Here is a 21,647-nt window from a genome sequence, read left to right as displayed (position 1 = left end):
TTGCTGAAGGTAATGCAGCTAATCTGCCACTTAGCTGGTTAGGACAGCTTGTCACGTGGAATCTGAGAGTGGGCCGCCGTCCTATAGGTTGTATGAGGTATATAGATGAAGGTCGGGTACAGTGCTGGTTTGCTGGGGTTAGATGAGTTGAAATGAGGCCTAAATAAGAACTATAACTTTGAGGAATGAGTTATAATAATAATAATAATAATAATAATAATAATAATAATAATAATAATAATTTGCATAATATGTATGCATGTGTATCCCTCATACATACATACATACACTCTCATATGGGCTACTACTATGTAAGCACACACACACACACACACACACACACACACACACACACACACACACACACACACACACACACACACACACACACACACAAATGCGCACATACGCGCATACACACTCACATGGATTGTGAACCCAGGATGTGCACTGTGTATATGTGTGCGCATGAGAACAGATGTTTTTACTGTAGATTATTTTATGTCAGATGTTTTTTTTTATGTTGATTAATGCTGGAGCATGTGACATGCAAGACAAATTATCAGTAAAATGGGCTTGTTCCAGGTCCGATGAAAAGGATTAGGATGAGGACCTGGGCAACTATAGGGCCAGGTTTGCTGAAGGGGTGGATGTGAACTGGATGAAGCATTGGAGATGGATAGATGAATGGTGGGGATAAGGGTCAAATGAAGGTCGTACAAGAGTTGGACCAGCAGGCATTGAGTTTAATTCCGTTTGGATGGTAATAATCTCGGGTGGTAAAATTGCAGCAGGGTGGTTGGGTGTGAATTGGGGGATTGGACAAATGCAATCTTGACTGTCTATTACCTACTCCATGGTTCATTCATTTTGAGAAGTTCCATCAATTATCCTTTTTAAATTACAGTTTTGTCCTCCTGACACCATCTCCTTGCTTTTAATGTTCTATACTTTCTGATAGATAGATCATTATAGCATCAAAAGTAATCAACAAACTATACTATAAAAACGGGTCAAACGTTGGCCAAATTGTCAAATAATAAGAATGAGGCAAAAATTGTGAAAATAGCTGATCTACAAGTTCACAACGGCTCGCAGCGCAAGGCGTTGTGAGCTTGTAGATCTGCTATTTTCACAATATTTTGCCTGGACTCCTACAATTCCAAGTGCTTGTCAGGGTGGGGGATCCCCAGTTCAAATATGATTATTTTGGGGGGGTCCCCATGTTAAAATATGATTCTTGGGGGGTGACGGCATGAAAAGGTTGAAAACCATTGGTCTAGAGCACAAGTATCCTTAAATGTCCGTTAGTTTATCTCATAGAGTAGAGATAAGCTACAGTGGAATGGATCTCAACACATGTGCACGTCCATGAGCCATGTTGCTATGATCAACCGATGACACGAACGGCGGGGAAACACCAGAGAGGAGAGAGAGAGAGAGAGAGAGAGAGAGAGAGAGAGAGAGAGAGAGAGAGAGAGAGAGAGAGAGAGAGAGAGAGAGAGAGAGAGAGTCAGCGCCACTGACTTGGATAAAAGCAACGTACAGGAGGGGAGGGAGGTTCGAGTCTGGTCTGGTCGTGTAGGATACGGGAGAACGAGGTAGAGAGGCGGAGCCGTGTTGAGTGTGTGATTGTGTGTGTCAGTGTTGCCAGATTCTGTGAGAGAAACAAGCAACCAGGTCTATGAAAACAACCCCAAAATAACTTTGAAACCTATATGCATCACAAGCTCACAAGCTTGTGGATCTGCTATTTTCAAAACAAATCTTAAAATGTAGAACATTTTAACAACACAAATCCAGTATGAGGGGGGGGGGGGGGGGGTCCCTGGCACAAAATATGTTCAGATGGGGTGGTTGTTGGATAATTAATTACATAATTACTTCTACGAGTATTTCACAACTTTTCAAATTTTTCGCAACTTTTCGCATATGTCGCAACTTTTCGTTTTTTCCCCGCATATTTCACCGCATAAAATCACATAAAATGCTGCATTTTTCGCAACTTTTCGCATATTTCACGTAGTTAGCAAAAGTTTCGTATATTTCGCGACTTTTTGCATATTTCGCAACTTTTAACATATTTCGCGCAATTTCACCGCATTTCACCGCATAAAATCACATAAAAACCCTGCATAGGCCTACGTCATTGCAAAATCAAGGATTTTTGCCCGCATAATCAAGGATGTTTGCCCGCATTTTTCTAAAATACGCAACTACACTTTAGAAACAAGCCCAAAAAACCACAACCCACAAAACTACCAATATTTACAAGCTTTACAGAAAAACAAACACAAAGTCGCTTATAATAAGCCGACCTGGCAACACTAGCGTCTGTGTGTGTGTGTGTGTGTGTGTGTGTGTGTGTGTGTGTGTGTGTGTGTGTGTGTGTGTGTGTGTGTGTGTGTGTGTGTGTGTGCGTGTGCGCGCGCGCGCGCGTGTGTATGTGTGTGGTGCTCAGCGCTCGTCCCTCCTCCTTTAGACCCCCCCCCCCTCCCCCCCCCACACACACACACACACACACACACACACAGCCACCCGCCCCTATGAGTCTGGAGCAGTGAAGCTTTATACTGCCTTCCCTCGCCAGCCACACTGTGCGGGAATACTAGTCTAGCAGAGCAGAATGGAGACGGAAGGGAGCCAGAGCAGCCTGTCCTCCACGGACAACTCCCCCCACGACCCCTGGTAAATGTCCTACCTAGATACCTACCGCTCGGTCCGGATGCTTTCCGTAGGAGTCTAACCTTGGGAGTTTTAGCTAAAAAGTGTGGATCTTTAATAGCTGGAGCAGCACCGAGACAAAAGACAAGCATGCTTTCTGTGTGATGTGTGAGCCCAGTGTGTGTGTGTTCCACTCAGCCGCGCACCAGACGGACGGACGCACGGCTGTTTGTCTTGTTCTGCTTCATATAAAGGATCATCCTGCAACTTTTTCATCGTCGTCCGGCGCCTGGAAAACCTTTCTTTTTCTCTTTTCTTTTTTTTCTCCCTTCTTTTAGGGATTATAACGGATCTGCTGCCCATTCGCGTTTATGATCCACAACATGGCCGATATTTTTCCTCATTTTAGCTACTATATATTGATGCTACAATGTTTCAAAGTCGTCTTTAGATTTGTGCATTTAGGCTACCAGCTGGATATTATTGAAACAAATAAATGTGTTTATCCTGCGGTGTAACTCATGGGCTTCTTTCTCTCATTCAGCAAGATGTTCATCGGGGGTCTGAGTTGGCAGACGACACAAGGTGAGCTGCTGTCCCACACGCTACTTTAGAACCCAGTCTATCATGATGGATCAAGCTGTTTATCCGTTTTTTTGGGGGGGGGGGGGGGGGGGGATTGATTGAATACTTTATTAAGAGTTTGGCTCAAGAAAAAGCACAGAAAGTACAGTTCAATACAAATGGATGTTACAAGGATTAAACCCAAGAAAGCACCATGGCTTGTTTCCATTGGGGTCCTGCCTGTGTATTCTATTCATCGAAAATGCGATGGATGCAAAATGCAATGGATGCAAGTGTTGGTGCTTAATTCATGTCATAGAGGCTATGATATGTTTTTGCTCGTAAACGACACTGAGTAAAGCTTTCTGAAGTTACAGTGGGACGGAGAATAGCTACTTCACGTGCAGTCTAAATCAAAGCCCCCTCTATTCAATAAGGATAAAGCTTGGGATTTAGGCTGGCTGAAAACACCAAGAGATTATTATTACTGCAAACTGCTATGAAAACGACTTGTCCAATGGGCTTCTGTATATTGCATACCGTCGTTATTACATTGTATGTTGCGAGGGATGTGTGATTTATAATAAATCGCCCCTAGCCTTGGATCAAGACTATCATAGATGTATTTTTTTATCGAGTCTGACTTGTACTTTCGTAGATATAAAAATGTCAAAATTGATCAAATACATCTAGGATAGTCTTGATCCAAGGCTAAATCGCCACCCACCGCCTCTTCCCTTCAGAACTTCATAACGTTTTGATCTGATGCTGAGGACCATGTTTTTGTTTTCGTCACTGCATTGTTGCACTACTCCAGCTTGATCACTACTAGGCTACTACTAAAAAAACCCATTCATTTATTCTGAAGGCCTTGCATGCATCAGAGTCAGTCTTTACCTACCGGATGGGTTTTTAATTCTAACGACGCCATGGGGGCCAGCGTTGGTTGTTTTGGAAACAATATTCGGCGACACAATGCAAACGTTTGTTATCAGTTACTAGGCCTTTATTAATGGGCAGATAGCCCCGTCGTTCTCTCTGTGCTGAGCCCTCGAGGGACACAAACAACGTGGTCTGCCCGACGCGACCCCCATTGTCTCCCGTCAGTGGACCATGTAGTTTTTCATACGGTGTGCTGCTACTGTGCAGTTAGTGATTTAAAACAATACACGGTGTAATGGATTGTGCCATGTTTTCCTCCCAATCGTTTCACAGAGGGCTTGAAGGAGTACTTCTGTAAATTCGGCGAAGTGAAGGAGTGCATGGTGATGAGGGATCCCGTTACCAAGCGGTCGAGGTAAGGATAGGAAGGAAAGGAGGCGTGTGCTGCACCGTCCTATCACTGTGCCACGATCCATACTACCTTTATCCTGCTGCTGTTTTTTTTTTCTTTTCTAGCATGGATGTTGAGGTTTCTTTTATTTATTTATTTATTTGTTGTGTTTTCTTGTCGCAGGGGATTCGGGTTTGTAACATATGCAGACCAAGCTGGAGTCGACAAAGTTCTGGCTCAAAACAGACACGAGCTGGATTCTAAAACAGTAAGTTCTCTTTTTTTTTTTTTTTTTTTTTTTTTTTAATGATGGGCTTATAACAAACTTTCTTTAATGCCTTTACATAGTCATTCATATTTATACGGAGTATTTCCCCCTCGCTAGATATTCCTTTGTAGTTTATCGTGGCTTGTTGTAAGGTTGCAGAGTGTATTTTGGAGCAGCACCCCCCCTGCCCCCCCCCCCCTCATTCATTTCCCCCTCCAAATCCTGGTTCAGGGCGCCAACATGAAAGCGTTCTTTCTTGGTCTTCATTGCCATGGTTACCTGGGGACCTGAATGGGGTAGACAGACTCCATGTAGAACTCTGAGGGTTCTGAATCTGCAGGGGGAAAAAACAGCACCGTTTGGTGGCCACTCTGTCCACTTACTGAAAACAGTTTGAGGAGGGAAATAATTCATGGCCATTCCAAGTGCATTTTTTTTGTTTTGTTAGGTTGTTTCATTGTGTTTTCTTGAATAGTATCACAGTTAGTTTTCTTGCCGGACCCATAAGCTGCCCGTTTTGCAAGTTGTTTTGAGCAAGTTGTTTTGTGCAGCAACACACTTGCTGTTGGCTCGTGTTTAAATCTCAGTGAAGGTGTGAATGTTCCTTGGTTGGGTATAGGTTAGGTTGTGCTATTGAGGGGATTCCAAATGGATCCTTACAGGTATGTAATTCTGAGAGTGCACACATGGAAGCAAGCAAATGAACCCTCTTACGGAGGTTTTTGAAATTAAAATGTTTGAGAACCACTGTTAATTGGATTGGGTGCGTCTTCAACTTGTCCGTTTTTTCCCGAGCCTATGTACACACTTAGGATCATTTGAGAGCAAGAGTCAGTGGCACGTTAAGGGAGAAAGACAGGGGTGGAGAATAGTAAAGTTTAGTTGGTTGTCAGTGCAGGCCTGTTGCCGTGGGTGACAGCAGGCACAAGGGACAGTACTGTGACTGCACAGCCTCGTGGGATTTATGTCTCCATAACAACTTCCCAGCATTTATATCACCTACAAACACGCAGTCCTCTGTAGGTAGTGGTGAACTGGTACACACACACGCACGCATGCACGGACGGACACACTGTGTTGTGTCACACTAGCGCCTTCATACCTAGGCCTTTATGTGTGTTTTTTAAATAGATTAGAGGTGTATCAGAAAATATTTTCTGTGATACAGATGTGATAATAAATGAGTAATAACTTTATATTTGTGGCCCAGTTTCTGGGAGCTCACAATCACAGTTGCTTACCTACCGCCCTCTCAGATACTTACCCTGAACACACACACACACACACACACACACACACACACACACACACACACACACACACACACACACACACACACACACACACACACACACACACACACACACATAATCACCTTCCGCAAAGGCTAGAGTTGGTTAATTTATTTAAAGCATTTTGTTGTTGTTAGCTTTGTAATCATCTCCAAGCAGTTGCAAATGATTATTTCTGTGAGTCATTTCACTACTTTTTTAAGCAGGCTTTGTTTGGGTATGATTCTAATACTGGTTTGGGGCTTTTGGAAGCTCAGCAGCCTGCGAGGCCACCGGTAGGGTTAGGCGTTGCCTTAAACCAAAATCCTGTATAAGGCTAAACAAGAACAGTGTAAACAACTCATAGCATCTTTGGTTCTCAGGTTATTAGGACTGTACCATGTCTGGGGAAAACACAATAGTGATTTTCTTCCCACCATGCTTTGTGTTTTTAAGAGGAAACACTATTTACAATCTTGTTTACTTTTCATAATTGACATAATAGCGTTTTTTTTTTTTAATGCTTACAAACCCAAGCTTTATAGTCATGGGGAAAATAATTACTCATATGATCAGTTCCAACATTCACAACATATTTCAAAGATAGAAATTATTTGCTACTTCTAGCTACTGCTCCTAATGTTAGGATAGGCTAAGTGCAGACAGAGGATGTACAATTTAACTTTGTGAATGGTGCCGTGTTGGGCGGTTGTTAGTAGTCTACCACAACAGCTACATCACATTTCAAACACTATTTAAAAAAAGTGTTGTTGAAATGTATTTATTCAGGGATGAAGACTTCACTATCAAAAGTTTGAAATCAGTTTTTTGCAGTTTTCAGTACAGGATTAAACTATGTTGGAGTCGACAATGGACATAAATCCAAGAAAGAAGAGAAAAAAACGTCTTGGGAATTATTATTTTAATTTCAACAGATACGTTGCATTTGAGAATCAGGATCCATCTCTTTCTGTGCCTCTTAATACCTGCATAGACTATGATTATTTTCTCTGTTTATATTTTTCTTTCCATATTCTGTTGACCTCTGTATTGGTCCAGTTGTCTCTCCCTCTCTTCCCAGTCGGGTAATAGTTATTGTTTGATCAGCATGAGATGAGAGGAGAAGAAGGAGGTTGACATTCCTCGCTGGGAATTAGTAAGAATGTTCTGTTTTGACTGTTTTTTATGTTCCCCCCATGGAGGCTGAGAAAATGAACCAGAGCGAAAGAAAGGTGGTGGGCAAGGTGAATGCTAGTTAATACATTTGATTTGGATATGAATGATTATTTACCTTTATTGTCCATGTATATGAATTAGGGCCCGGTTTACTCAAATAATGGTTAATTTATTGTAATGAATTAAAAGATACATGGGAACTGGTCTTTCATTAGATAGAGGTCTAAAGCCTGATTTATACTTTCTTATATGACGGTGTGGCGCACCGAACATAACAGATCGACAAGCCCACAATGTGTCACGGATGCGATGTGTTGTGGGCTTGTAGATCTGCTATGTTCGGTACGTGACACTGTTGTACGGCGAAGCATAATAAACCATTGGGCATAAGATAGTTGTTTTGGAGAGTTTAGATTTCCTGCCTGAGCAGCGCAGATGGCCTCAGGGCAGTGGTGTGCTGTTGTGTTGTTGTGGACAGGGAAGGCAAGTCTGCAGTGTAAAGCAACGACTATTTAATGTCTGAATAATTAATATTTTTGGCATGAATATTGGTATTATTGAAAGCAACTTACAGAATAAGAGAAATCATCAACAGTCACCATTTTATGTAGCATGTAATGATACATTCTCTGCTTTAAGGACCCATTTATCTGAACGTATTCAAAAACATAAGTGGCATTGCTCTTTGCCTCTTTGACTTTGCACTATTGTACCTTGTGGAATACATAATGTTCGCATCTGTAAGCTTTCAGAAAATGTGCACAAAGATGGACTAAATTAATGCAGTGAACAGACAGAAGTATCCATACATATATTTAACGTTGAGTATAAATGGCCCTTTACTCTTCTATGCTCAGTTATTTGTACTTTTACTCAATTAATTGCATCTCTCACAGAAGCATAGTGGAACAGGTTGTGTTTATCAAACATGTACAAATGCATTGATGTTTTAAAAGTATGTAATACTACTTTTATACAAATTAGACATTCTATAGCATAGCAGCTGTTTAAAAATACAGTAAGGGTAAAAATACAGAAGTGTAATGCTAAATGATGGATGTGATTCATTTAATCGATATTCCATTCATTATAATTGGGGGAAACCTGTTTTGAAATGTTTGTGTATATAGGATATACCCACACGGACATGCAGGAGCAGAGTACATTGTTTCACCAGCTTTGACACTACATGAATGGGGAATATTTGATGATGAGATTGGTGTTGATTTGTTCTCAACTTTTCCACACAGAAACAACAGGTACACAGTAAAATCCTCAGTGCTAATTAAATGTATCCATTTGTAAGAGTGTACAAATGTAACCAAATGGACCATACACTCTTGGAGTTAAAGGAAAACTGCTGTGATATAGTGTGGTAAACAAGAATGGAATCGTGTTGATCTCGGACTTCATGTGGCCATCCTGTGATGTCAGTTGTCTATCTACTGACGTATCTAAGACCTATGACTCCAAAGGAGAACTCCATTCTAAAAGTAAAGTTATATATTTCAAAAAATATAAAACCTATGTGATAAAAATGCATGGAAGTACTTCTTTGGCTTCCTGGCAGTGTGCGCAAGAAATTTGGTGCTTGATCGGTCCAGTGGTTTGCCGGATTATCTCCAGACAATCACACATACACACTCTCATAGACGGCTAGCCTCCTAGAAGAGCCTCACTGTAAAAAATACCCGATGCCCTCTGTGTATTTCCCCTCTAAATGTTGACGTTGCGAAACAATGTCATTTTGCGTCATTGAGCGTACACTCCGTACGTTTGGACAGTGTACGTTTCTCTAGAGTTGGTCAGTGTGGTTGGTGGTTATTGCCTATTGTTTTGGCACCACTGTCCATTTGTGAATGTAGCAGTCAACAGCATGGTGCTAATGTAGCTGCATCCATCCATAGCCATGCAACATATGTTAGCGCCACCAGGCTTCTGTCTGTGGGCTGAGTTGCATGATGGGGGCCGCCGGTGCCAAAGCCAGCCATGGTCTCTGGTTAGTGGCACTAGAAGCTAGGACTATAGCTCCTAGCTGTCTGGAGATTAGCAGTTAATGCTGACGTGGACAAGACATGAGAGGGGGATGGAGAGAGAGAGACGGGGCAGAGAATGAAAGAGGCCCAGCTCATGCACTGTAATTAGTATAGATCCCAAAAGCAACTAATCGGATTGGAGGAAACAAACTGGATTGGGCTTCCGAGGTATGGACACAAAGCTGAGGCTAAAGCCTTGGTCCTGTCCTATAGGTGGAAGCACCCTACATAGCACCATTTAACTCTGTAGAGTCTCCAAATGGACCTTTTGTTTCCATTTGTTTGGAGTCCATTTGTTTGGATACAAACTGTACACTCTACTGGTGGTGCAAAAGTTAATCAAAACTAATCGACTTAATCGGTTATAAAAAAATATAATATCATCATCATCAATATAACCGATTAATATTCCTATCCCTATCTTGGCATGTCATTATCGGCAAAAAGTTTCACAAAATGTCATTGGCAGATATACAAGCTCACAATGCGTCGCAATGGAACCCGCTGTGAGCGTGTACATCGACTATTTTCATTATTTTCGCATGCCACCGTTGTGTGAAGAAGTATAAAATAACACCTAAGTGGTTAATCAATTCGTTGATGTAAAAAATATAAAATAAATTGCACATATGCGCTTTTCGTTCATTCGATTAACTGAAAAAAGTAATTGATAGAATAATCACTAACAAAATAATTGATAGTTACAGCCCTACTCTACAGAGTTACTAATGGATAAATGAACACTGATTTTACAGTGTACACATGAGTGCTCACACGCACACATGCATGTGCGCACACACACACACACACACACACACACACACACACACACACACACACACACACACACACACCAACCAACAAGCTATTCTAGCAGGGGTCGTCAGAGTAGGGTTGGGGGCCTTTCTCGGTGAGCTTCGTTAACTAATTACGGTGCCATTGTTCAGCTGTGCAGATTGACCCCGCTGGCTTGGACCCAGAACGAGTCTCTCTCTCTCTCTGTGTGTCCATGCATTGACACGCCATATCCGTTTGTCTCCGCTCTGTAAAACTTTGCTTTCAGCTTTACAGCCACAATGGGGAAGCAAAAATATTTTCTATTCACTTATTGTTGGCTGTTTTGTTAGGAGGATGTGTCTTGGGATGACGCAAAATGTGTGAGTTAATGAGACCTTAAAAGTGTGTGCACGCATGTCACTGTGTACAGTATAGAGTAGAGATTGCATACACAACTCATTAATAACTAATTTTGTAACTCATTTGGGAAGAGTATATTTTTGTATTTGCCTTGGACAAGGGCACATGTTGTACAGTATGTGTGTGTTTTTATGTTTAATTATATGTGTGTGCGTATCTTTGTAGCTTGTATATACATGTGTTAATGTTTGGCGATGGGGGAGTGTATGTTTGCACTGTATTAAGCGAGTGCCTCTGTTTGTGCGTGCGTGAGTGTGTGTGTGTGTGTGTGTGCAAAGTGGGGGTAGCAGGGGAGCCCCTGTTCCTCTATGGGCCCATCTGTTTTGTCCTCTTTGTCCTGTTAATTAATGAAATAAAAGGGGCTGCCTGCTGGGACAGCCCCGCTACACTGGACAGGCCCACTTTCTCATGGGCAGGCTCTCTGCTTTCCAAATGAATGGGCCCTCTCTGCCTCTCTCATGGTTTCCCTCTGTCCCTTTCTCTGGCTCTCTACTTCTCTCTTGTCTTCTCTCTCTCTCTGTCTAGGCATGCTGCCCCTTTTCTATCTATCTATCTATCTATCTATCTATCTATCTATCTATCTATCTATCTATCTATCTATCTATCTATCTATCTATCTATCTATCTATCTATCTATCTATCTATCTATCTATCTATCTATCTATCTATCTATCTATCTATCTATCTATGTTAGTTTTTTCTCTCTTGCTGCTACACCTACACTTACACACTTTCTAATGAATTCAGAATCTTAATTATTTAATTTGACAAGGTATGTTTGCAAGTACAAGGAATTTGTCTCTCTCTTTATTCCCCTCTCTTTTACACATACCATTCAGCTTGTGTTTCTTTCTTCTCTAAACTGTGAGAGGGTTGCAAGTTGCAGTAATAGAACAATACAGCTGTCTCTCCAACCACTGTCTCATGTCAAAGCAAGCTGTTTCTATGCTCTTTTGCCTTTCTTATTTGCCCAGGATAATCTTTGCTTGTGTTGATTTGCCATTCTATTTTGTTTCCCAGTTTGTTACACAGGTGGACAGGCTGGGCCATGTGAGGTGACTATCAGTGGTAGAATAGTATAGTCCTATAAGCTAAACTACTAAAATCATATTGTAGGCTCTGCCTTTAAACTGATCTTATACCACATAATCAGTGGAGGTTGGATGTCATGAGGCAAGGATGGATCATTTAGCCAGACCATTTCATGAACACTCGGTCATATCTCTTTCTGTATAACACAAAAATCTGATGAAATTGTTTTAACTTATTCCGGAGTAGTTGACCACTTGAACCCTAATGTCTCTATTCTGGGCATGTCATAATAGCTGAACATTCTGCAAAAAGTCTACAAGCTCACTACGTGTTGTGTTGCGAGGCGTTAAGTGCGCTTGTAGATCTGCTTTTTTCGGTGAAGAGATTTGGTGTTGAGGGAAAAAAGGAGTGGGCCAAGAATTGACCTCTGGGGGAACCCAGTCAAAGAAGTATATAGGGTTTAAGTGGTTATAATTTACGACAATGTTGAGACACTCACTGCAAATTTAATGTCTTCCTGTCCCAAAATGAAGAGCTATTTCTGAGTGTTGCTAACAGTGATCTGACTAAACCATTTGAGTTTTGCTTTGTGACCTATCTGCCTTCACCAAGGCTAACCTCTCAGTCTAGCATGCAGCAATCTTCGATAGATGCATTAGTGTTCATTCTATAGGCTCTATATTACATTACAGTCATTTAGCAGACGCTTTTATCCAAAGCGACTTACAACAAGTATATATATAGTATATATATCTCTGTGTTATTTTGTTTTATTTAGCACAGCCAGGAATACATACTAAATATGGTAGATTTACTCTGTTACAACTCTCAGATGAGTTCATTTTAACTGCATGGCATGAACTAGCTATAGCAGCATTATACAGTATATATTGCATTACGCTCAAAGTAGTCTGTATGGTATGGTCTGAATGGTAGGCTACTGTATTTTAGGCTGTTTCTCTTTAGACTAGTGAAGTACATAATATGGATGTTTTGACGACACTCAATGCACCATATCAAAAATAAATTCAAGGGGAATTGCACATTAATCAGATTAGTCAGTGTAATTACAAATTGTATTAACATGAATAGGCTCTCTGATGCCCTGATTTCATGCTATATTCTTTGTATACCGACAAGCTTAAAGATTATCATTATTTCCGTGAGCAATTTTCGTTTTGTAACCTTTAGGATTGCCTTCATGACTGTTATTGCTCTGTCTTATGCCAGTGGACAATTGTGGTTGTAGTTTGCACCTGACCACTTTTATTGTAAGCCCCATGATCTGTCTCTGTCACATAATCGCTTTAGGACAACTCACATCCCATAGTCCTGTTAAAACAGTTAAATCGTTGGTGCAGTGACCTCAAACTGAGTTGAGAGCCTATTACAGTCTAAGTCCTGCATTGTTGTCCACCTAACTTCACATGCCGTTCACACATGCCATCCGCCAGAAATCTCAAGACGACAGTCTAGATACACTTGCAATTTTTCCTCTGTTCCTCTTTGCATCCAAACTGTTTTGAATCACGATAAGTGTTAAAATGACTTATAATGACGAATACAAAATCATTTCGAGCAATATTGAAGAAGGAACTGTTACAGTGCTTGTTATTAAAGGAGAAGTCGAGCGAAATGGTGATATTTCTCCATAAGATGTGTGCTTGAATTGACCATTTGGAATGGCTGACAAAAAGAAGGATAATTAAAAAGTAAATTCCAGTTTTCAGACCAATTCCTCTCAGGTATGTAGCAACGCTCCAGCACTATTACATTGTTTCATCTAGTCACTACATGAAGCAATGCACTATACGGCATGCAGTAATGTCAGACTTACATGACAAGTGCATCATCAGTACATTAGGTGATGCTCTTTTCTGCTAGTTTAAGCGTCATCTTGTCTTTTAGTTTCAGTTTATGTTAAGCTATGAAATGTAGGGTAGACTATGTGCCAATGAATGGAAAAATATCACCAGGCTTCAAGTTAATTTGGCCAATGCCATGTTTGCAAACACACCTCTACCATACGCTGTTGTGGTTAGCGTGCTCTTTGCATGTCCCTGTCACCCGTGTCTCCGATCAGACCAGCTGGAAGTGACATGACTCCTCTCATCTTTGTCCTACTTGAAGGTGCAAAGACCTCCCCATTCCCCCCTTCCCCATCCAAGGACGTTTCAATCACATCTCCTTTGCTTTGGTGTTTTGCTCACATATATATGTGTGGTATAATATATTAGGTAGCTTAAGAGGGGGGAGCGGTAATGCCATTTGGAAAGGAAAGGAAAATGAATAAGATAAAATAAAGAATACAAAAAAATATCAACATTTTGAATGTTAAAATGTTGAGCATTTTATTACTGTCCAATTATTGACAGCTATTTTAGCTATTTCCATTAAAAAAAAGCCATTTCATAATGGGGGGCCTTGGCATGGAAAAGTTTGGGTGCCTCTGTTGCTTAAGTTCTGTTAAGTTTACATCACAGCTATATGACATTATACAAATGAATTTGAGGGCGCTCAATAAGGTGCGGACCTCGTAGGCTCTGATGCCTGACAGACGATTCCCGAGCCTTTGCTGCCGACCTTTGCGGCGGACCTTTGCTGCATGTCACTCCCCGACTCTCTCCCCGTCTCATGTCTCTCCACTGTACTATCGAATAAAGGCAGAAAAGCCCTCAAAATGTCTTTAAACAAATGAATAGTATACCAGGAAGAGATTAAAAAGTTGCGCAATCATTTCCCCTCTCACCCATCTTTAGTGTGTATTTTGTTAAAATTATCATTATTTAGCTATTGCTAATATCAGGTCCATACGTTTGATAGTTGATGATAGTTTGTGAGGTATTTCTGCTTCCCATTTTCATATAATAGAGCATTGGTTCTCAAAGTGGGGTCTGGGGACTGAGCAAAATGTGTTAATGTAGCATCACAATAATTGTAACCACTTTAACCTTTTATACTTTGGCTATTCAAAAAGCTTATGAGCTTTTAGATCTGCTATTTTTTGAAAAATCGTGAACATTTTGCAAACCTTTGAATATATATATTTTTAAAGCGAACATTTGTAACTCAAATATTTGCTTCTGGGGGTCCCTGGAACAAAATATTTTGAGATGGGGGGGGGGGGGGGGGGGGGTCCGTGGCCAAATACATATCATTTTGGGTGGTCCTTGACATGAAAAAGTTTGAGAACGACTGCAATAGAGGAATGATGCTGTTTCCAAGGCTAAGGTCATTTGACCTGAGCTCATCAGTCTCATTGGCTGGAATGATAATATCCTGAAACATTCCACACAGCTCTCAAATGCCAGACTCTCATTTGCATATTCAGTATTACTAAAGGCCAGCGCTCTTAAAATTCATTTGGTTCTATTTATATCCATAACCTTGACTACTGATGAGATATTCCGCAAGGGAAAAATTAGGCAAGCGGCAAAATATGGCTAATCCTAAATGGATGCAGTCTGAATCTGTGTAAAAAAACAGAAAGAAGATGTATACTGTACCCATCCATAATTTATTCTGAATATTAAATGGGCCTCGCAGATCTGAAAATATACTGTACAGTCTAATTATTAATTTAGATGTTTTGTGTTTTGTGTTTTGTGTCTGTATATTCCAGTACAGAAACTGTTATACATAACAAAAGTAATAGAATGTACTGACATATTTACAGTATTTGAACTCTTATGAATAGCTGGTCAACTGGTCTCAGTCCTTAGCATATCGTTGTTGTCGGGCAGAAACCTTGTATCTCCGTGTTTCAATATAGTTTTTTGGGGGGTAAATAAATGCCCTGCTTTGTCGTACAGCAATATCGCACAAAATTTGTGAAAATAGCAGATCTACAAGCTCACAACGCATCAATCTGTGATGACTGCCTGTGGTTTTATAAATATTGAGTCAATGAAACTTTTCTTTTTTTTTCATTTCCTGACAAGTAACGGTTTTGGACATACAAGGTTTCCACCCGACAATGACGTTATTGTCTTTTATATGGAACAGAGGCTTTTAAGCCTTACGAAGAAATCGGTTCTGATTGTTTGTGAGGTAGTTATGATCCTATTAGTGGAGTACATGGTGTACATGGCCTGCCCTGCATACTACCACAACAACCTACTGCACTGTCAAATCCCCAGTGTTAATTTAACTCTGATAGTATAGAAATGTAACCAAATAGACCCCTACATTTGTACACTCAGACTTACAAATGGAGACATTAACACTGACGATTTAACTGTGTATGTACTTCTGTAGTCCTAGTAAGAGTCACCAGTATGATCACAGTAGTATCACCAGTATGACTGTAATGCCTCTCAAGCACTACTTAACTAGGGGCTAATGACTTCGTATAAATATGAAAATAGCTGATCTACAAGTTGCATTTGTTGCACGTTGTGAGCTTGTAGATTTTCTAATTTTTGTTTTTTATTTATTGTTGCTTTTTGTCCTGGTTGGTTTACATCAGAAGTTGACAAATGTATTGTCACCAGTGGTGGACAGTAACCAAGTTGCATTTACTTGAGTACTGTGAGTTTTGTGAATATCTGCACTTTACTTGAGTATTTGTATTGCATTTTCTCCTCTACATTTCTAGGAAGGGAAAAAGTTCATTATGAGGAATGAACCACTCAAGCCATATTTGAAACATAGTGATAACAGCCAATCTACAGCTTGTAGATCTGCTATTTTCACTATTATTTATATTTTTGGAAAATGTCTAGAAAATATCAACTTTAACTTAAGTTGCAGTAGAGTAATATTTGACCAGGAGTATCTATCTATACTTTGACTCAAGTGCTAGAGTTGTGCACTTTGTCCGCCACTGATTGCCACTGATCTACTTTTCCCTTCTGTCCTTCAGATCGACCCGAAGGTGGCGTTTCCCCGCCGAGCGCAGCCCAAGGTGAGTGTGTGAAGGGGTTAATGGTAAAGGAGGGATGATGATCTCAGATGTGTCACAACTCATCACTCTGCCTGTGGTCGGCTGGGATTAGTGTCCGTCACGTGACCCAACGGGGGGTTGCAATCCCTTTGCCCACCCTGACACCATGACCGCCCGTCCACCCTGACCCAGCAAACACACACTCACGCAACATGCTCGAACGCACGCACACGCACACACACACACACACACACACACACACACACACACACACACACACACACACACACACACACACACACACACACACACACACACACACACACACACACACACACACACACACACACACACACACACACACACACACACACACACACACACACACACACGCCTTGAAGGCAGTTGATGTCACACACAAACACTCGCTCACCTGCTACACACACATGTCTATTTCTCAAATTCTACTATACTTGTGGGGACATCTGGCCCTCACAATTATAGTAATAAAAGTACACACACACACACATACATTATGTATTAGTCATAGTTGCAGTAGTAGCGTGATCTGTGATAGTCATCGTTATTACTCATATCTGTATATCTGTAACACCCCAAAGCACAAACCTTCTTCCATGTTTGCTCCCCCCTCCCCACATCCCAGCATTCCTGTGGGCTTTGAACTAAGCTCAAATCAGGTTGAATGTTGAATGGCCCATTCAGAAACCATTGAAGATTAGATAAACACCAACATAACACAAGTCTCTTTATTACTAGCATCTTTCCCTGGCTAATGTGATTTGTTGTAATGATGACATCTTGTTCTGTGTTCCTAGCTGGTGACCAGGACAAAGAAGATCTTTGTGGGAGGACTGTCAGTCAATACCACCATTGAAGATGTGAAGCAGTACTTTGACCAGTTTGGAAAGGTATGTCACGTACATGGATTTTTGACACCATCGGGAAACCATCATCGTTTGCTGGTTTCCGCTTTTCATGTGTTGTGCCTGATTAGGGTTGCCAGTCGTCCCTTGAAGTGAGATTTCCCGTCCCTTGAAGTGAGCAGCCCTTATTTTTCTTAGAAATAAGGGACGCACGGGTGTCCCCTATTTGAATTTCAGGTAGTTGGCAACCATACACAATTGGATTCTTTTATTACATTTCTTAAGAGATTTTTGGGGCTTTTCTGCCTTTATTTGTAGTGGAAAGTGGAGATGGACAGGAAACAGGGAGAGAGAGATGGGGAGAGACATGCAGTAAAGATTGTCGGGAACGGGACTCAAACCCGCGATGCACTGTCAGGCTACATTAGAGCCTAGGTGCCCGCCACAGATGGATTTTTGAGACCATCGGGAAACCGTCGTCATTTGCTGGTTTCCGCTATTCATGTGTTGTCCTGGCCGATGATTTTTTTCCCACATCTTTCTCTGGACATTTGCCAGAGATTTACCATTTACAGGCTTTTTATCTGGGTTTTTATTTCGTTTTTTTTTTCAGTTGACAAAAGGCACAGAGTGCCTCATTTTACACCATAAAATCTAAAGTGTTCATTTAACTCTGAAAGTGTCCAAATAGAACCTTACAGGTCCAATTGTACACTTTCTGAGTTAAATGAAAACTCCAGATTTGACTGTGCAATGAGGATAATTTGAAGAAGAAGAAAAAGATGGCAAAAGGGCAGAAACGAGAGAAATGGACGTGCACTTTTTTGGGGGGCACTGGCTGTTCTGTTCTGCATCTGGACGACGCCATATTAAGTTGTTTGTTTGTTGTCAGCGGTTAAAAGGCGCTTTTTGGCTCGACCGTTTTATTTCAGGGCCAGCTCCTTTGAATGAAATCTGGTGAAAGGCAAGCACATGCTGTGGGGACAGATGAGTGGCCAGGGAAAGTGAAAAATAAAGGGAGGTGGAGGTGGTGGTGGGTGGGGAGAAGCAGGGGAACGGAGGGGCTTTGAAGGGGAAGAAGCAACCCCCTGTAGGGAGGGAGGGGCACGAAGCCAGGCAGAAGAGCAAGGAGAAAGTAGGAATGTTCACGGAGGAGTGGAACCAGACGGAACAAGCGTGCGAGCGGTGCATGAAACGTTACCGTTCAAAGATTCAGTGACAATGTAGGGTTGGAGAATGACGGTGGTTTCATGTCAAAAAGACAGAGAGAGTAAGTGAAAGTTTGGGTCCTTAAGAGAAGTATAGTGTAAGTGTGGGACTCCAGTGTGAACAGCTGCTAGCTAGAACCCATCCTAGATACAAACATGCTCGCACACCAGCTAAGTCCCCTCAGTTCGTTGCTGTGGAGACTTCTTTTCCCTATTGTGCTGCTGTTTTTATGCTTCCTTTAAAATATGTGTGAAGTGTGTATTTGCATGGGTGAACATGCAGCCGTGCCAGTGAAAAGAAGCTTACATGCAAACATTGAACTAGGGAATGTCTCTTTCTCTCTCTCTCTCTCTCTCTCTCTCTCTCTCTCTCTCTCTCTCTCTCTCTCTCTCTCTCTCTCTCTCTCTCTGTCTCTCACACACACACACACACACACACACACACACACACACACACACACACACACACACACACACACACACACACACACACACACACACACACACACACACACATCCTGCTGTCAAACAGACTCAGTGTCTGGTTCTAGTGTTGTTGAGCAGCATAGGGTCTGAAGATCACCGTCACTTTAGGTTTAATGAATTGGAAGATATTAACAGCTCAAGCCGCTCTTTCTCTCTCACCTTCATTTTGTGTGTCTCTTATTCCATCGGTGAGCAAGAGTGATGCTTGTTTAGGGTATTATTACAACAACACTGTATCTTTGATTCCACATTGTGAACCTAAGTCAACCACTCAGTTAAAGTGATCTTATTGAACTGGTTTTCGTGTGCCATGATTCACACTGTCCGGTGTGAATGGCTGTTTGTGCACTAATCAGCCCGGCCTGGTGACTATTGACTTTCATGTCTAATACCTCTTTTCCACCACCATTCTGAGGCCAAACGAGTCTGCGCTGCAGTGCTCCGTTCCGTGACGGGGTTGTGTGAACAGTTAGCATTTGTGTTTCCACTGAACTGTGGACTGTGAATCAGGAGTAGAACGTCCCCTAAAGTGATGTTAAAGGGAGTGTAAGGGATTTTTTTGTTTTGTTAAAATTTGTGTACATTTTTCTATATTCCCATAGTAATCAGTAGAGTGTTTATTCAGTAGTAAACAGAAAATATTTTTTTAGGATAAATAATACAGAATACAGGATAAACATGAGAAATTGGAAGTGATCTTCTTTCTTGACTGGATGAAATTGGTGACCCACCTGAAAATGTATTTTCTGTTTATTAAATAGCTTATTAGAGAGGGAAACCCCCGTTACTGAACAAACACTCTATTGCAATGATTACTAATGTAGTACTCTAAATTGCAACTTCTGATTGGAGTTTGGTAAAAAAGATAGAAGAATGAGGACCAGCAGGTCAACATTTTAGCCGCTTCCAAACAGTAAACACATTTCCTGCCAGTTGTGTGAGAAGTACAGTATGTGTATACAACAGACGGAGCACAATGGGGTATAATAATATAAAAAATGTGCAGACATTGATCTGGCTTAATATTGCCATTACAGATCAAAAATAAAATATGCCTTCCCTTGACCAGATCCCTAGGTTTGCATTGGAGTGACGGTGCTTTTTGAGTGCTGATCCATGTCTGCATTTTACACAAAACCATTAGTCTGGTGAAAACCTGAGCTTTACCTGAATGACCTGTAATCAACCATGTGATAACACTTAAGTCAGTGTCTATAGTTGACAACCATTGTAGTCTTCTATGAATATATTTGGAAATTATAACCATTGTTGTCTCCTCAACTGTCTGGCAGTAGTAAATATTCAGACATGTATTTGGAGCAGTACTTTGTGTTGACTTTCAGAGAGCAGAGCCAAAAACCAATAACTGTAAATCTACGTAAGCCCTCCCACAGGATCGGTTTGGCTACTCTGAGCTAGCCTGGCATGGCCAGGCTAATATCACGGAGGGCAAAAAAATATCTTGCATCTGGTTTCCAGGCTAACTCTGAGCACGGTTTATGCAACCGTGCCAAATACAGCGCCAAACGAAAATGCAACGGGAACCATTATTAACCGTTCGATGTTGCCACTGAAAAGCCTTATAAGAGAACATCCTCTCCTTCGGATGAGAGAATATTTGGACTTTTAGGGACACATGAGATTCTCTCTGAGACCAGTGCTGTATCATGCATAGTAGATAGCTCCAATCCCACAGTGCATTCCTTCCGGGCAGGGGTATCTCTTGTTTATTATCTGAGCCTGGTTACATGGTGCAGGTTGGGATGGAATAGGACTCAGCGTCCTGTTTATTTCTTACTGTGCACCACCCCACATGGAAAACACACAATGTGCTGCTACACTCTGCACAATCTGCTAGAGAGGATGAAGATCATTTATTTGAGGTGTGTATTTATCGCTATATCATATGTATGCTATATTTGTGACAGGATCGAAATGGGAATGGAATACACTGATTCTTAACCACTGAAAGTGTATATACTTAGCTGGTCAGTGTTCCCTAGGCCCCCTCCTGTTTTCGCTCTATACACTAAATATCTTCTGCAGAAATAGCAGCTCTTTTGACCGTGTAGATCTGGGGAACAATGTTTGCCTCAGAGTAGGGATGCTAGGCTTCATGTGGTTAATATAGTCGGAAATTCTGAACCAATGTGAGGTGTCAGAGTCAAAGGTCTAGTTCTCTCGTGTGACTTCCCAACCGTCCATAGCCGTGCACCAGTTGCTCATTCCACGCAAACCAGCCAGCTGTGAGTGAGAAATGGATCTGAACATCAGTATAAAGGTCTTGTAATCCCCCCCCTTCCAGCCGGGCTCAAAGACTTTGAACATCACACCTAAAGCTGAAAATTCCAGCAACTCTGGAATCAGCTGTTGGTTTTTGTAGGTGTGCAGCCATGGTGTTTTGCAGTTTCCAGATGTCAGGATTTTGGAACTACCAATCTCTTTTTTTAGCGAGAGAACACAAGGGTTCATGCAACCCCACCTATGTGTTTGTGCTCCTGCTCACATCCCTGAAAATACAAAGTGTAGTGGAACCTCAGAGGTTATCGAAATCTCCTCTCAAACTTTCTAAAAAAGATAGGAGGGAATGCGGGGGGAGCAGTGTGCTATGGGCGGACTGGACAAGCCATGGCGACTACAGACGGGAAAGTTTGGACTCCACTCACCCATGCAAGTTGCCGATTAGGAGGCTTGACTGGACAC

The 21,647-nt window shown here is 41.5% G+C and overlaps 1 protein-coding gene across 1 annotated transcript in view; it reads left to right on the top strand.

Moving 5' to 3' along the window:
• The first annotated feature begins 2,567 nt into the window (after positions 1-2,567).
• LOC308082764 (RNA-binding protein Musashi homolog 1-like) overlaps positions 2,568-21,647 on the top strand; it is a 32,957-nt gene continuing 13,877 nt past the window's right edge. The window contains 6 exon segments of the mRNA XM_080424765.1: positions 2,568-2,688; positions 3,209-3,249; positions 4,444-4,525; positions 4,685-4,769; positions 16,346-16,387; positions 17,203-17,295. Coding sequence (XP_080280891.1) covers positions 2,627-2,688; positions 3,209-3,249; positions 4,444-4,525; positions 4,685-4,769; positions 16,346-16,387; positions 17,203-17,295 — 405 coding nt within the window. The 5' untranslated portion in view covers positions 2,568-2,626.

The sequence above is a fragment of the Gymnoscopelus braueri genome (genome assembly GCF_963280865.1).
Source record: "Gymnoscopelus braueri genome assembly, chromosome: 3".
In the NCBI taxonomy this organism is placed as follows: Eukaryota; Metazoa; Chordata; class Actinopteri; order Myctophiformes; family Myctophidae; genus Gymnoscopelus; species Gymnoscopelus braueri.
This window is presented reverse-complemented; position numbering and strand designations above follow the sequence as displayed.